The sequence below is a fragment of the Buteo buteo genome, chromosome 1 (genome assembly GCF_964188355.1).
Source record: "Buteo buteo chromosome 1, bButBut1.hap1.1, whole genome shotgun sequence".
In the NCBI taxonomy this organism is placed as follows: domain Eukaryota; kingdom Metazoa; phylum Chordata; class Aves; order Accipitriformes; family Accipitridae; genus Buteo; species Buteo buteo.
The window spans coordinates 82,315,399-82,331,687 of record NC_134171.1 but is presented as its reverse complement, the minus strand read 5'-3'; the positions used below and the strand labels follow the sequence as shown (position 1 = coordinate 82,331,687).

At 36.9% G+C, this 16,289-nt stretch overlaps 1 protein-coding gene across 24 annotated transcripts in view; it reads right to left on the bottom strand.

Moving 5' to 3' along the window:
- CAMK2D (calcium/calmodulin dependent protein kinase II delta) overlaps positions 1 to 16,289 on the bottom strand; it is a 163,064-nt gene that overhangs the window by 38,139 nt on the left and 108,636 nt on the right. For all 24 annotated transcript variants that reach the window (XM_075037900.1, XM_075038075.1, XM_075037893.1 and 21 more), the window contains 6 exons: positions 13,317 to 13,419; positions 7,180 to 7,263; positions 6,040 to 6,134; positions 4,368 to 4,490; positions 3,237 to 3,320; positions 2,479 to 2,521 (listed from right to left, as the gene is read on the bottom strand). In XM_075037900.1, the coding sequence (XP_074894001.1) occupies positions 2,479 to 2,521; positions 3,237 to 3,320; positions 4,368 to 4,490; positions 6,040 to 6,134; positions 7,180 to 7,263; positions 13,317 to 13,419 (532 nt within the window). The remainder of the gene's footprint in view (positions 1 to 2,478; positions 2,522 to 3,236; positions 3,321 to 4,367; positions 4,491 to 6,039; positions 6,135 to 7,179; positions 7,264 to 13,316; positions 13,420 to 16,289) is intronic.

The following is a 16,289-nucleotide window of genomic DNA, read 5'->3' as shown; positions in this document are numbered from 1 at the left end:
CATCAGCCAACATTACCATTAAAACTCTAACAAGGCCCATGATTTACAACTAAAATGAACAAAAAAAAAATTTGCCTGTATTATGCAACGGGACCACTGCAGAAACATGTAAAGTAATATTGAAAATAAACTGGTTTACATATATTTTTGAGATAGGATATGCCCTGTTGCAATGTGTACTTACAGGACCTGATGCAACATGGCTATAGATTTTACACTACCACAAATATTGTGGGCACTCCATTAACTTCAGAAATTCATTCAGGGAAAGCAAAGGGGAGGAGCCATTTCTAAAATCTAAGGCCCAAAAACCCAGGAGTCCATTGCTTTCGAAGCCTGTTTTATACCATTAGCCCTTAAAAAAACATGGGAAAACACAAATTAATTCTTATAGGCTGCTGTTCATAACAAACTAGGTCCTTTTGCTAAATTTGTGCATAAAACTTCTGAGTTCTTTTAATGCTTAACAGACATTACATGTTATATGTAAACAATTAAATGAAAGCCAGTAAAATGAGGGCACCAAAAGCAATAACTACAAGTATTGTGTTTATGGCATTGCCAGCATATCCTTCAGAATGTGCCTAGTATGGATTATTATGCACTATTTTATGTTATAGGACGTATTCCATACTCAACTGCCTTTGTTGGTTTTGGCTTGGAATGTATTTTTAATAATAATTTGATGCATCTTTCTTTAAGCACAGATACTGCATACAAACCAAATATTTAAAGAATTTGCAGTAGCAAAGCAATTAGCATATTCTAAATTAAGCCCACAATGAAAGATTTCTTGCAACTACAAGCAACAGCTATAAATAAAACCTAAGGCAGCGCTAATAGGCCAGAAAGCAGACTGAAAAGAAATGGTGTTGTGACAACATGTAGAAATTAAAGTGATTTAGAACAACCAGCAATTTTGATTTAGAAGAGGAAAAAGATGTTCCTTTCACGTGCTGAGGGTCTTACCTCACAAGAAATATACATTCCACATAAAAGGAAGAAAGAAAAAGGAAAATAAAACACTTTTATAACCACATCGTTATGGACAAATGACCTTCAAAAGCATGCTTTGCAATGAAATACGACAAATAAACAACTTGAAAAAAGTAAAATGTCAACAAGGAAAAATACGGGTCATTATGGTGTAAAACAGAGATGACAGGTGAAAAAAAATCTAAAACAAAGCCAAAAACCCTGTTTGCTTTTCATGACAAAATACTATTTTAAAATTACTTCAGCTTTTTTTGGTTCATGAAAATTGAACTTGACCCTTACATATATGGACAGTGACAGTTATGAAAAGTGATGAGAAATGATGTATTTGTTTCATAGTTAATAAGAATTCATTTTCACAAGATATGCAGCCTACAGCATTCCCACCTTTAAAATAAATTGGCAGATACTGGCAATTCATTAAGCATTAACTGAATGTAATTTACGTAAATGTAGTCTTCTGTGTTACAGGTGTGTATTAAATATAGGAACTTAACTAAGAAAGAAACTGTATTTCAAGTACTATGCAAATTGAACAAGTTGTTCTTGCATTCATGATTATGTTAGTTATTTTGGATGATTCAGTTCTTATTATGATTCAAAACATGCCCAAAGCACTATCATGTTTTTGTCCATAATTAATTTATGTTACACTCCAACAGCTACATCACAGAGTAGGAGGATACGTAAAATTACTGATTTTTAAATTTGGCATACTTTTTCACTATTCACTTGAAATATCAAATGGCAAAATGAAAAATTCAGCATAGCATCAAAATTTTGGCAATACTACTATTGAGGACAATTCTAACTCTACTAACAGCAAACTTATTTTAGCTTTTGCTTTTAAAATTTCTAAAATTCAAATTTTAGATCTTTAAAATTAAAATATCTAAATCTCCAGGGATACCACTACAGAATTATTTCATAAAGAGAAAACATCTCCTGTTATATCAAGCTAGGCATTAGAAGAGAAGGAAAAGAAGGACTCATTTTACTACGTTTCTTACTCCTTAGCAAAGCAATAAGGAATGAATGTGGTTTGGGGGTTTTGTTTGTTTGTTTTTCATACATGATACAACAGAATCCTGGAATGACATTTCAAGTATATAAAAATAACTAAGTTTTTAAGTGCTGTTTGGTGATACTTATGCATGTGGAGCTATATGCATCATTTTCAACTTTCTTCTACCAAAATAGAAAGGAAAACACTGTCTTTTGACAGATAAACACTAAAAAAGTAAAGAGAAGGAACTCGCATTCTACTGAAAAATTATACTGTCATCTACAAGAGATTCTATCTGGCCCAGAGAGTTTAAATTCGCTTGTTTGCTTCTGCAAGGGAAACAACTTAAGATATATCGCACTTAGATGCTCCTGAATAACAAAGATCTTTCTGTACTAATGAATCCTCGTTAGATCTTAGCCATCTCAGACATCAAAACATAAAGACCATATTAATCTGGAGCTCAATGAACATACCTGAGAAATTTCTGGTAGCCAGCATAGTTGTCAAAATGGCCCCCTGTGTACACATACATTTTCTCAAATTAGCATCACACTTGTATAAAATTCTGAATGTGAACACGACACAACAAAAAGGAAAACACACCCGTAAATTACATCAAGTACTAAATTAACCCTGAAAGAATGGATTGTCTGCGCACTACCTATCATAGGTAACGCCATGAGTGCATAAACTGTAATTTAATCTTAATCACATACCTATCAGCAATCCTGAGAATCTCAAATATCATGAGTATGTAATGCACAAACCATGAGTACTCACAGGCACGGTAAGTATCAGCAAAATACATAGCTGAATATGAAATAGACTTTACTAATGTGCTTAGATTCTTTTTTAGGTAGGAAGAGGAGTTTACTTGTAATGTGCTAATTAAAAAAGTTCACATCTGCAAAGTTATCCTGTCTGGTCAGGAGAAAACAAAGGATAATCTAGAAGAATAACCTTAAGGTTTTTCCTTCAATGAAGTTATTTTTCACGTGTATAAATGAAGATGATTGTTATTATCTTGAATCCAACAAAATTATGCTATGTTCTATTCACTTTCATGAAAAGTTTAAAATCCTCGTGCCAAAAGCCAATCATCTATCAAACAGTTCATTTAAGCACAATATTCAAGAAAAAGCTTGCTTAGGGACCATTTGTTTTACACATGGAACACAAGCCACCATTCTTTCCAAAACTAGCTATTCATCCTTGCAGTTTTCATTCTTACCTTTAGTTTTCTTCTTGCATTGAATTTCTTCAAGCAATCTACAGTCTCTTGCCTGTGCATCATAGAGGCAACAGTAGAACGTTGCTAAGAGAAGAAGAAAAGAATCATTTTAATGCACTTGGACAGACATCCAGCATTTTATTTACTCTACAACACACATATTACAACCTACATGGTCCAAAACTTGGGCCTTTAATTTCTACCCTGTCTGACTATCTCTTTGTGCAGGTTGCTACACATTTGGGAAATTTCCAAAGCAACAAAACCAAGGTCTCATTTTACTCGGCCTTTCCACGTGTAAAATCCTCTTGAAAGAAACAGGGACTAAGAAAAACACAAAATCTTAGAACTTAGGTTATACAGTATAACCATAATTGAAGTAATATACTGAATTATGATTTTGGAAAATATGTTTTAAAACAAGAAGGAAACTTTTCTTTAGCATTAGCGACATTAGGTGAGGTACAGCAGCAGGAAATATTTCAGAGAAAATTCAGCGGTACCTGCATTTTCCCTGTAACTCAACTTTATTTGTACCACAATTTTAAAGGCAAGATAAATGTGGCCTGCTGGAATGAACAAAGAATTGAGAACCAGCTAGATGTCTCACTGTGACTTTCAAAGTATCAGCCCAGACTACCTGCAAAGTCAAAGTGTAGAATGTACTGAGAACTGGAAAGTCGTCCTGGATCCAGTAAGAGACAGGCAGCCTCTGCTACCCGCAAACTGACTTTTAAAAAGTCCCTTAATTTCCTGCCTTTACATTTCATTCTTATTATAATGGTTATAGGGAAATGAAGATGTAAAGCATTATCTAACTCAAAGTTACTTTCTTGTACGTTTTTTTTCTCTGAGAATTTAAAATAACACTCTGATTTTGGCAGTGAACTTCTGCACCACCAAGTCAAAGGAAAGGAGTTCATTTCTGCAAAAATCTTACCCCAGGCGGAGACCTCAATATACGACACTATTGACTGTATCTGTATAATTACAATTTTACACTCCCCTAGTTATATAGCTGCATGATTAAGGACAAAAATTACTCTCTGAACACCTTCACTACATGCTGAAGTAAACCATAAGCTGATTTGTCTGACAAATTATCCTGTTAAATTGATGGACATTACTTACACAGATCCATGGATGCTTTAGTGCTTCTGATGCTGTGATACGTTTTGCTGGGTTGATGGTAAGCATTTTATTGATAAGGTCTTTTGCTTCAGGAGTCACTGTATCCCATTCTGGTGAGGGAAACTTAAGAAAAAAAAATATGTATGTGTATATTATCTTGTACAAACTTTACACCATTTTACCTAAGGATTTTTACTGACACTGTTTCTGTAATGTTAATTCCTAGCACAAGAAACCAGTTTTAAGGGGAAAAACGCAGTTTTCCACAATTAGAAAAGTTTGAATTACTTGGTTTTATAAATAACATTTTTGTCCTTTACTATTTTGACCTTTTATTTATTTGGTTCAAATTCACAGCATTTCTATATTTACAGTAACATGATGCCACTTGAAATTCATAGCGTAAAATAACAATGGCAGACAGAATAACAAATTCCAGTCATCTGAGAGGCATATGGTCTTACAGCACTTCATACAGTCCTAGTTTCTCTTTTAGTTAAGATAAAAATATTAAGCATTATTATTCAAACTCCTTGTTTGCTTTCTTTCAATGTAAGTCTTAATGCTAACTGTACAGTTACGGTATATAAATCTAACTAGTTATGAGTTTAACACCTCCCTGCTCAGCAAAATATTTATACATGCACTCAAAGCATCTGCTGAAATGCAAACGGAATGAAAAAATGCCATGTCTTAAACTGCTTTTGTGAACAGACCTTAACCTTGAGGGTTCTGTGTTTTCCAGTATTAAAAATACTTATTCTTAGACAACAGGAATCTGGTATTATCTAAGCACAGTACATCACAAGTATGTGCAATGCAGATGCATAGTTCAGTCTCTGCACTTCCTCTATTCTTGCCCTCTAGGCTGAAATCATATTTCCCCACTGTCACCCTATTTGGTACTGTATGATTACTTGTTCACTAGGAAGAAGACTTGACAGATTGTAAGTTTATTTTCACTAAAAGGCCATAGCATAACAAATCCCTTTTCAGTCATCACCATCTAGGACTGGATTCAAGTTAAGAGCTTAAAAATTATAAGCTTCTGTCTTTTCCTCTTCATCATTTACAAATTACTTAAATCTGAGGACCAACAGCCTTCTGCCTGTTTAATATAATATAAATGGATGATGTTGCAAAATTCATAACGTCACCAAATCATCAGTTCTTACTTACCAACAGTTGTAATGCTTTTTGTTGGAATACACATAGTTAATGAAACCATTCCTTTTGAAATGCTGTAGAGCAGCTTGTATTTCCAAAAGTGGGCAATACAACAGCATTAAGGTGTATACTTAGGAAGCTTAAGACTTCTTAAGAACAATTTAGAATAACTGATTGGTTGAAGTGATAAACCACAAGGAAAAACACAGGCCCTTGGGAGTTCACAGACATCTGAAAAGGCTTGTCAGGGTAACATAAGCTTGCATGATTTATACAAGGACCAGACAATGAAAGCTTGGAGCCATAGGGAAATTAGATTCAAATTCTCATAGGATGTTCCCATCCCAATAAGGTTCATGTTACTAAAGCAACATTTACTGCATTGAGTGGCTCTTAACCAATAAAAAAAAAAATAAATAAAATTCTAATTTCACTTTTCACTCCAGAAAACTCCTATTTAGAGGTACAATTATAAATAATTGAATAGACAGAGTATGGTACATACATCATAAGCACCAGCCTTGATCTGCTGGTAAAGCCTGTGCTGGTCTTCATCCCAGAAAGGAGGATATCCCACCAGGAGGATATACAGAATGACACCTGCAGAAAATTCACAGTAGTATTAAGTGATTTCAAGAAACAAACCCCAGAAATTCATTTTGCACCTGACAACCACGTAAAACAAATCGCTCAGTAGTATTATGCCAGCTACTGAAAAATGCTGTCTATTCATACTGGAGAAAATAGTAAATGTAGGGTTCACAAGATAACCTTCTATGCAGAGCGTGGGCAATAACGAGTATCTGACACATCAGATCAGGAACACTGAAAATGTCTAGCTAGCTGGAGAAACAATTTTCAGTGATCATGGATGTTCTCGGAAAACGCATTTTTTTACCTCTGGTTTTATCATAGCTTGTACTGGTGCCTGTAAGATTGTGTTTTAACTAATAGCATGCAAATAAAATTTGGGCAACTCAATTTATCTGCATAAATATATGGTCAACAGGAAAACAAAAAGTCCATCTGCTAGTCTTACAGAGATGATTCACTATGACTAAAGAGAAGTGCTTTCATAAATACAACCAAATAAGCGTGAGTAGAACTAAAATAAGGAAACCACCAATTGTTCTCAGCTAGGTAGCTGCCTCTTGCCAGCACTTGAAACTACACTGTTTCAAGAACTGGACGATAAAGTAATAAAGTAATTGCCTTGTACTCCAGTTCACAAAACACTTTAGTTTCATAGTTGAAAACTGCAGTTCTAGTATATTGGTCAGATCAGATTTCAGGCTGCTTGTGAACCAAAACTAAGGCCCAGCTCACAGTATCGATTGTTATGTTTTCTAACTAGTCAGGCATCATGTGCCTGCAGCTATTTTTTTAATACTTTGTGAAAGTGTGTTGTGTAGACATGGCCAAGAATGCCATGATATCACAAATGATTTAAAAAAAAAAAAAAATAAAATGAAGCTAGTAGAATAACAAAAAATCCCCAAACCAATGACCTCTTCTAAAAATTAATATTGAATTTTACTAAATACATATTATCCGATGCAGAATATAATGTATTCTGGACATCACCTCTCTCCCTCAAAATACCTTACAGTGGACAGAAGAATCGCCTTTCAGAATAATTTCTTACCACATGCCCACATATCCACAGGTTTTCCATAAGGATCTTTTCGTAACACCTCTGGAGAAAGGTATCCTGGAGTACCAGCAAAGCCTGTCAAAAGGCAAGGCAACGATTCTCAAAAGCTGTACATGCTCCGCAAAAATCCAGTGATTCTCATCTCAGTCCACAAGACACAGGACACTATTTCCCAAGCCATTGACCACTACCAGCTTCATTTTGAACTTTTCTTTTTAAGACAAATCACCTAGAAGTAACAATAATGGGAACGCTTATGCAGACTTGGCACATCCTTTTCTGCCACCACGTCTGGTAGAGGCGAGGGGACAGCAATAAGCCAGCTGGTTACCCAACTACACTAGCACTCCAGATGCAACGGTGGTGTCAAGAATCCGGTGACAGTGCAACAGGGGAAGGTTCCCGAAAAGATTACAAGATAGCTGACAAAATTTCTTTCATGACTGCTGAACTACTGTGAGCTGTAGTGACATATCCAGTACTGAGGTGCAAATACATTTGGCTCAGGGTCAAGGTCAAAAAAGTTAGCAGAGTAAGGGGAGCGTGGGGAACATTATGTGAGTGATTCCCTTGGAGATATTAATTCAAAGACAGAAAATTCACACCATGAAAGCCAAAGACTGTTACTGTTTGGGTTTTTTAATCATTAGCCTAATTTAGGCTATTTTAAAATAGCCCTAAACTATGAAAATTAAGACCGTAAACATGACTTGCATGGGATTTCTGGGAGTCCGTCAGCTGTGAAGACTGCTACCACAGAGTACTTCCGCTGACATTTATGGGGAACTAATTAACAAAACAGAGGGGCAGCTAAGCTACAGTATCGTAACTATAAGGGGCATTTAAAAAGCCCTATTCCATCTTATGGGAGGACAGATTTCTGAGTAAACAACATCTAGTAGGGCTAGATTTAAGAAAAGCTTACGTATGAAGAGATCTCTCATTTAGAAGAAAAAAAGGAAGTAAAAACACTGTTCCAATTTCTTCACACAGAAGTGGAAACTCAATTCAGCCAATGCCAGATGGTGGCAAAGTAAATGCTCAGAGATGTTCAGGATTAGCTTTCACAAGAGCACAACTGGCTTTTACTTAGTATGAAGACCACCAACTTAGGGCTCAGCCTTCTTACAGCCTTTGCTGTTTGTATTTCGCACAGCCCCTTCTAATACAATCTTTCCACTGCAAAACTAATTTCTGTGAAGTCATTTCACTTCTGGAAACCTCCTTACAAAAGCTTACAAGAAGCATCTCTGAAGTAATCTAGTCTTTAAAATTTATATGTTCTTCATTCTTTATTCATTACCAGCAGTGCTGCTTTCTCTTAAGAGAAATGCAAAATGTAGGTATAAATGTAGACTTTTCTTAGGACGCTGTAAATGATAAAAATTTAATGACCAATAACATTCTGTACCATTTCAGTTAGTATGTCTGTTCTTTCAAGCATCTTTGCCTAAAATAAATGCTTGGGAATTCTTGAAAGGCGAGAATTTGGTGGCTTTCATGAAGGACCACATGTCATTTCTGACACACCACACCGGATCCCACAGAACTTATGAGAGATGGTGATAATGTATAAAGGGTACAGCTACAGAAAAAGGAAGCCTTCACCCTGCAGCTGACAATCATTTTAGAATGGAGGAGGAAATGAGGGAACACATTCTGTATGTTCTACTGAGAACATAGCTAAAATATTTTCATGAAAAATAAGCTTGGTTTTTACAGTCTCATGATATGAGATCTATGAATTGTTAGAGTACTATCATATGGGAAACACATCTTAAAACTCCTTTGAGAAGCTGAAAAATACACATTCCAAGTAGCTTTAAATAGAGTGACGTTTCGTATCTCTTCCTGACTATACTGCTCTACTTTAATATTTTTGTTCATTTTTAAGGGGAAGTAAAGTTGTCTCGACTTTCAAACTTACCATAGTTCCATAAACATTACTACACATCACTTGAAAATAAACTTTAAAGCAAAAATAAATATAATACTTAGCTACCTATCTCTTGATGAATATACAGAATGGGTCTGAACAGAAATAACTGGTATGGTTTTAGTACATATTCTGAAGTTGTTTAAAGCAGCAAACACAGAAGAGTACACAGTCACGATTTCAGTGAAAAAGAAAAAACATACTGAAATTGTTAACTGTTATTTATCAGGTAATCCTGTAACTGGTCAGAGGGATCCCCATACAAGTGTGTACTTTTGAGAAAACTATTGATAATAGCAGTATTTATTTTAGCTAAAACAACTCGCAAAGCTAGGAACTGTTTGTGACTGTACAGTGTCTAGAAAAGACTGCATCACCTTGTGCTCCTATCATCAGATGATTTAAATAAGTATCCAGAGGCCCAAGACAAATGCCGTGCTTTCAGTTCAGTGGTGCATGGGTACATGAGATGGCATGTTACTCAGCCTAATTAGCTTACAGTCTCAAAACCCTCTCATGCAAAGATTACACATATACTTAACTTCATAAATGGTGAGCACGTCTCTGGATTGAAGGTCAACTATAATCCCATAACATACATTAATGCAGAGAGATGCGTCTTAAACACACAGCAGAAGAGACTACTGCTCTACGATCTGCCCTATGCTCTCATCAACCCTCTGCTAGACTTATAGCCTTCTCATGCAAGGATTCCAAAGTAAATGGCACAATAAACCATGTTAGTTTAAACGGTGTAAATTGTACATCTTTGCTAACATACCTCCCTTTGAATCAAGAATAAAAATTCAAATGAGCAGTCTGGTGAGAAGATATGGAGAAGGCGGCAGCAAGGGGCAAGAGAGTAAGTGTAGGGCAGTAGCCTTCTCTTCCTGCACAGCTGGATCCACAAGACTAACTGTATACAACCTAAATTTAATGCAACTCACAAACTAACTCAGTGAAGCTACTCAAATGACTTAAGTGGTGCATATTTTAGTCCTAGTTGTAGGGCTGGACTTAATTTAAGATGAGATGCAACTAGGACTAAATCTAGCTACCAGTGAGTTAACTTCCACTGACTTGGGCAATGAGCCACCTGCCTGGGTGAGTCAGTGGAGCCCGCCTGACGCTTTCCCAGTACATTAAACACCTGCTAGCAGGGTGGGGTGTTTCAACTAAACCCTGTAACACTTTCTACAAACAGGCAAGGAACAGGTTCCTTTTACAAACATCCAAACCAGGAAAGTATTCTGTTGTATCCAAACATACAGAGCTCCAGCCAGTTTCCTGCTGAGGCATAGCCATGGTTTAAGCAGAAAAGTGACCGTTGCATCAGAGGACTACACCCAAAAAACCAGAAAAATTAGGAAAAAAAAAAGAAAAACATACTCATGCAGAGCTATAATTAGAATCAGAGCACTCCATGAGTCACTAAGTGCTGCAGAATCCAGTGGAAAGCAGAAAAATCTTCTGGAAGGAAAAAGTTCAAAATGTTGAGCGTATCGGAGTTCATGTTTTGCCTTGTTAAAGCAATCATAAAGATGAAGGAAGGCACTCAGACCACTACAAAAAGGTTTTGCAGAGGAAGTTCCAGAAAAGGTACACAACCCGCTAGACTTGCCGAATATCACAAATTTTAAAAAAGAGCCACATTAGACTACTTTCTTTCTATTACCTCGCTGCCAGCTTACTTCTTCCTTACATACATATTTTGAAGACATTCTGTTCAGTCTCCTTTCTACCAAGTTCAGCATGGCAGTCCTCATGATGCTGTAAGTCTAAACCAAGCACTTCACAAGAACGAAATGACAAAAAAATAAAGTGCAAGATTTTACAGGGAATTGCAACCTCCTGTGCATCATCTGCAACCATACAGATGTATTACCTACAGATAATATCCCTGAAGTCAAGTTCATTCTGCTGATTTTTTCTTGAGAAATTTTTTTTCTTGTTTCCCGTTTACCTGGTGTTTTTGTCATTATAACAAATCACTTGTGTTTTGTCTTATTTCTTCTGTTCCACTCCTTTTGTACTGATCTACTTGTTAATTTGCAAGAGCAATCTCCTCTGTCTTTTGTGGATTACTGAAATCCATTTATATAAAAGCTGGGATTTAAAACAACAGGCTAGCTTATAAAGCTACCAACATATGACCAACAGTACTGCCTGTGCATCCACACATAGTTATATCCTAGATTTCAAACACACAATCTCTGAGCCCACTGCTTGCACAAAATCCTTTGTGCTTCTATTCTAAGCTTTGACAGCAAGCTCACAGTCATTCTGTTCAATTCTTAACTGCACTTTCTAGCTGCTGTGAGAATAGGTAGCTGCTATAAATATTTTATTCTATATGTTTACCTCCTGGGATTTACAATACATTTTGTCCTGTGCTTCACATCTGTTCAAATAGGTTGGTATGCAAGGTAGACATATCATGTTTGTACATGTCCTATTATTTAAAATGACCAGTATTAAATCTTTCACCATTTTCCTTTAGGCATCTGTTAACTGTAACAACCAACCTGCAACTAGCAATTTTTTTGTAAATTAACAAAAAAAAAAAAAAAAGGAATATTTTAGTGGAACTGGAGAGAAGTGCATAATATTTAACTCACTACCCCCTATCCTCTTCTCATAACCTGAAGTGGAGCATTGTACAGGACATGTAAGATATATTCCAGATTCTGGAGATCTGGTTCACCCTGCCAGTTGCCACCTTCAGGAGGGCAGACACCCTCCCTTTCCAACATTTCAAGAGAAGGTCTGAGGGACAGAATGTGCTCTCTTGTGGTCACACGCACACATGGACTTTGCTTCCACATTCCCATACATCTTTTATCACCTTCACCATCAAGCAAGCATACTCTTGATCCCTTCCAGACGAAGATAATGTTTTCAAAATCACTGAAGTGGCTGAAAAACTCCAGTTCCAGCTTCAGGAGATGTTTGTAAGCTGTGGATAGACAACTCTTTCCAGACTGTTGTGCAAGGTTCCAGATACTTTTAACCACCCTTTACCTTCCTGGGTTTATGCTCTCCGTGATCTACTATGCGAGCTGCTTATATATTAACAATTGTACATTTTTAATAAGCCAGCTTATTTTGACCTCAGTGGGTCAAAGAACAGTTTTATGAACAGTTTTACTTGCAGATGTGAGGGGGCAGTCACCTCTAGGACTGCAATATAAACAGCTGGGACAGATAACTTGTACTGTCACAGCAACATCTAGATGTGGATGGCTGTCTACGGTCTCAGGTACTCAATCCCCCCTCCCCTTTTTTTTTTGTTCAAGTCACATTCTAAAGCGCTTCAGAATAAAATTTGCCAGTATTTCCAGTTGACAAACAACTGTTCAGACAAAATGTTTCGATGACTGGGCAGGTACACTCAGCAGTATAAACCTACAGTTTTACTCTTCAGTCACCTGAGCATCTGACTGGAAACCACCCATCTCCCTCCCAGGCTCTACACCCATATTTCCCCCCTGTAGATACAGAAGGGAAAGCAGGGGAGTAGGAGCTTGTGTGCCCCTACCTCTCAGTCAAACTTACAGGCTGGCAAAAGCTAGAACAAGCCAGGAATCAGGAAACCTAAGTTTCAGGGTCAAGAAAGTCAATGGCACTTAGACTACATGCAAAAGGGACATTTGTAAAGGTATATTTACTAGAAGCATAAATTTAAAAACCCTGTCCCTCCATCCTACCCTGTATCAGTACTGCTGTGCTGGCAAATCCCTGGTATGAATACAACTGTGCCAACAGAAGAGACCTTTTCCAATTTATTTTATGTCATTTGGTAAGGTGATTTACCTTTGCTAGTGAAGAGGAAGCTATGGGGCAGAGCCACTTCTTGTCTAAGCGAGCTCTGAGGTTTGGAAATGTAGCCACAGGTCATTTTTGAAGTGCTGAGGGATTTTTGTTTGTTTGTTTTCTTGGTTGTTTTTCTTTTCTAAACAAATAAGGTCTGCTGGCAAGCTCTATTTAATTTGGTGAGACATACAGGTAACATTCTTCCTGGAGAAAAAGGTCTAAAGTGTAGTCAGCTGTAGAGACTGAACTATGAACAAAATACCCCTTAAAGCTACGTATCAAGTAGTCACAGAGCTGCCTGTTTTACACTAGGGTGAGAGCCGGGCAGTTTGGGAGGCTTAATGAATAAATGGTGAGAAGAAAAAAAAAAATTACTTACCAAACCAAGCCTGTTGTTCTCCTTGGACTTCTATAGCCAATCCAAAGTCCGCCAGTTTTACTGCTGCTCCCTTGGATTTGCTAGCTAAAAGTAAGTTCTCAGGCTTTATTCAGAGAGAGAAAAAAATTGAGATGAAAACATAAGTAAATATATTTTAGACAGGTTTTGACTTTTTTTTTTTTTTTTGTTAGTTATGGTAGTCTGGAAAAGAACAAATACTTAGAGGAGTGAAAAAGAGAAAAAAACCGTACATTTTCTCCATGACAATGCAAAAATTGCACTTTCCATTCCTACTTGGAAAGAACCACCAGGCCTGTAAGCAGCCGTCATGATCCCATGACAGCAAGACTAAGGAAAGGACAGCGTGCAGATCTACTAGACAAGGAGGTCGGCCAGAATGGTCAGATGGAACTGTGACACCTGTTTGCATGATAGGATAATGCAGAGACTCCCAAGAGCTCACCACTGGAAAAATGCTGTAGAAAAACCCCAAAAGACACGTATTCTTTGATTACTAGTCTAACCTATGCAGTTTGCAGGATTAGGCATCTATAACTGTCAAACATCAATGTTTTGCATGACAGCTTAACAATAGCAGACATACTATTATATTTGTATTTAGAGGGCAGGTGTATTTACATTGCAAATGCTTCAGCAAAACCAGCATGCCCACGTTTGTGCTTGCAGATAACCTATTACAAATAATAATGTAAGTCTGCAAAAGTTCCCACTTTGCTTTTTTTTTTTTTTTAAGGTAAATTGGTCACATCTGAAATCAAATGCTACAGTACACTCACACAATTAAAAGTAAAGGATTTGAACATAACAATGGTGTTCATTCTACTGTTCGTAATGTATCCTTTTAACTTGATTTAGCAAATATATCATATGCAAATTGTCCAAAGATAACTTTATTCTCTGACCCTTAACTTTAAAAAAACAAACCAAAAAAACCTAACAAAATACTATAGAATTCAACAGATTATTTCAGCGACCTCTATAGTATTTTCTTGCCATTTCTTTCTCTTCTATCTCCATTATTTTTAAAAAAGGTTTTGTTCTATATTTACATAACAACAAAACCTCACTTTCAAGGGTATGGCTGCGCCCCTTCCAGAAGCAATTTTTTGTAGTGATCTATCGCAAGCGAATTCACTATATCCAGTCTGGCACTGGGGACCCAATCCTGCAAACTCTTAACTGCATATTTCATTTTAAACCCAGCAGCAATGATATAGGTTTCCAAGGGACTATTTATGTGATTACAGTTAATCCCATGCAGGTACTGAGCTTGGGAACAATTAAGATCATAAGCTACTTGCAGCAAAAGCTATCTTTAATACAACTGTCAAGTATCCAGCAAAATATGCTTGAGCTAATTAAGACCTCAACCACTGTGATACTTCCATTAACAACACAACTGACTCTGACAAACTCTTTAGTCTAAAGGTGTTTTTTTCCCTCTCACCAAACTGTAAAGGAACATTTCTTCAGCAATTTACAAACACCATCCTCCCACTCATCCCTTTGTTGCTATGTCATAGAAAAGACACTATTAAAAACCTTTCATTAATAGTTACTTGATGAAGCTTCTATTTCCACATTTTTTAAAATTGAGATTAAGGTCTCTCAGAATAAAACATAATCTTTATATTCACTTAAATTATCGGTAACAACTACAACTGCAGTATATCAAACACTGAATAGCTGAGGACTCTTCTCTAGGTTCATCACACCGATCTAAGCAGCGTCACAGTGCTTGTCATTTAACTCCACTAATTTCAACATAGAGTCACATAGTTCTTGAAGGTTTCCTATCAGAGAGACAGAAGTTTACAGTAATTACTTCCTGGAATGCACTTCTTATATAAACCTCTTAAAGCAATGGATGATCCTATTTGGTTGTGACCTTCAGCAAGCCAAAAGCAGTGAAATGCCTCGCCCTCTTGGTTGAAACACAAGCACTAACCTACCAAGCGCATACTACTCTGCAACACGTGATTCCATTCAAAATAGTAGTTTTGTGTTTTCTGCTCCTGGGTTTTTTGGTTGTTTGGTTTGGTTTTTTCTTCTTTTTCCCCGCCTTGGGATTTTATTTTTTTTTAATTCCATTACGTGTCTTTACTCTGCCAATCAAAGTGCTCTGCAGAAATACCATTATACCATTGCCATAGATGGGTATGTTTCAACAGAAGCTGAAGCAGATTTCCTGATTTACTCCTGTGCCAAAGACACAGCCTTTTGCGCAGTGTTGTGTGGGACTATGCGCTTAAACAACATGCAGCTGTCATTTCAGGATGACGAGAGGCATACTAGATAATTATCATGCATTAACTTAGAATGACTGCAATTACTTGGAAAACATTAACAGCCCAGCGTGGGCCACTCAGGACTCGTACTTTGGATTCAGTAGTGTCACCTTGTGTTACTGGTAGACTGGCTGCAGTCAAGCATGTAGAATGGCAGTGTTAACTACTAAAATTACTTACAAATAAATTAACATGATTTATGCCTTATTTTTCCAAAGGTCTTTACTTCTTAAGAGATCAAGTACTTATGCCTCTGTGTATTTTTCCTTGAATATAACTAGAGCATCCGCTTTTTGGGGGGCAATGCAAGACAGTCATAATCACAGAGTTCCACAAAAGCAGCAATGCTGCTGACTGCCAAGAACTGGAATTCCTACACGGAAGTGTACTTTTACCATCTGCTAAAGACAGATTGCCACTCACAGGTTAATTTTTTCTGGATCTAGGATGCACCAGCATTCTGACTTATACCAAGGATTACAGACAGACCAGCAACAAGCACTTCTGCAAGTCCTAATAGGCTGCAAAAGCTCCTCTCTCTTTGTTACCAAATTACGCTAAAAGGAAAGTTAAATGAGATTGTCCAAAATCTCCTCCTCTTGTTGCCCTCCCCAAACCCCATTATCAGAAAAAAATCCATCAAGTTTTGCAGTTTAAGGATCCA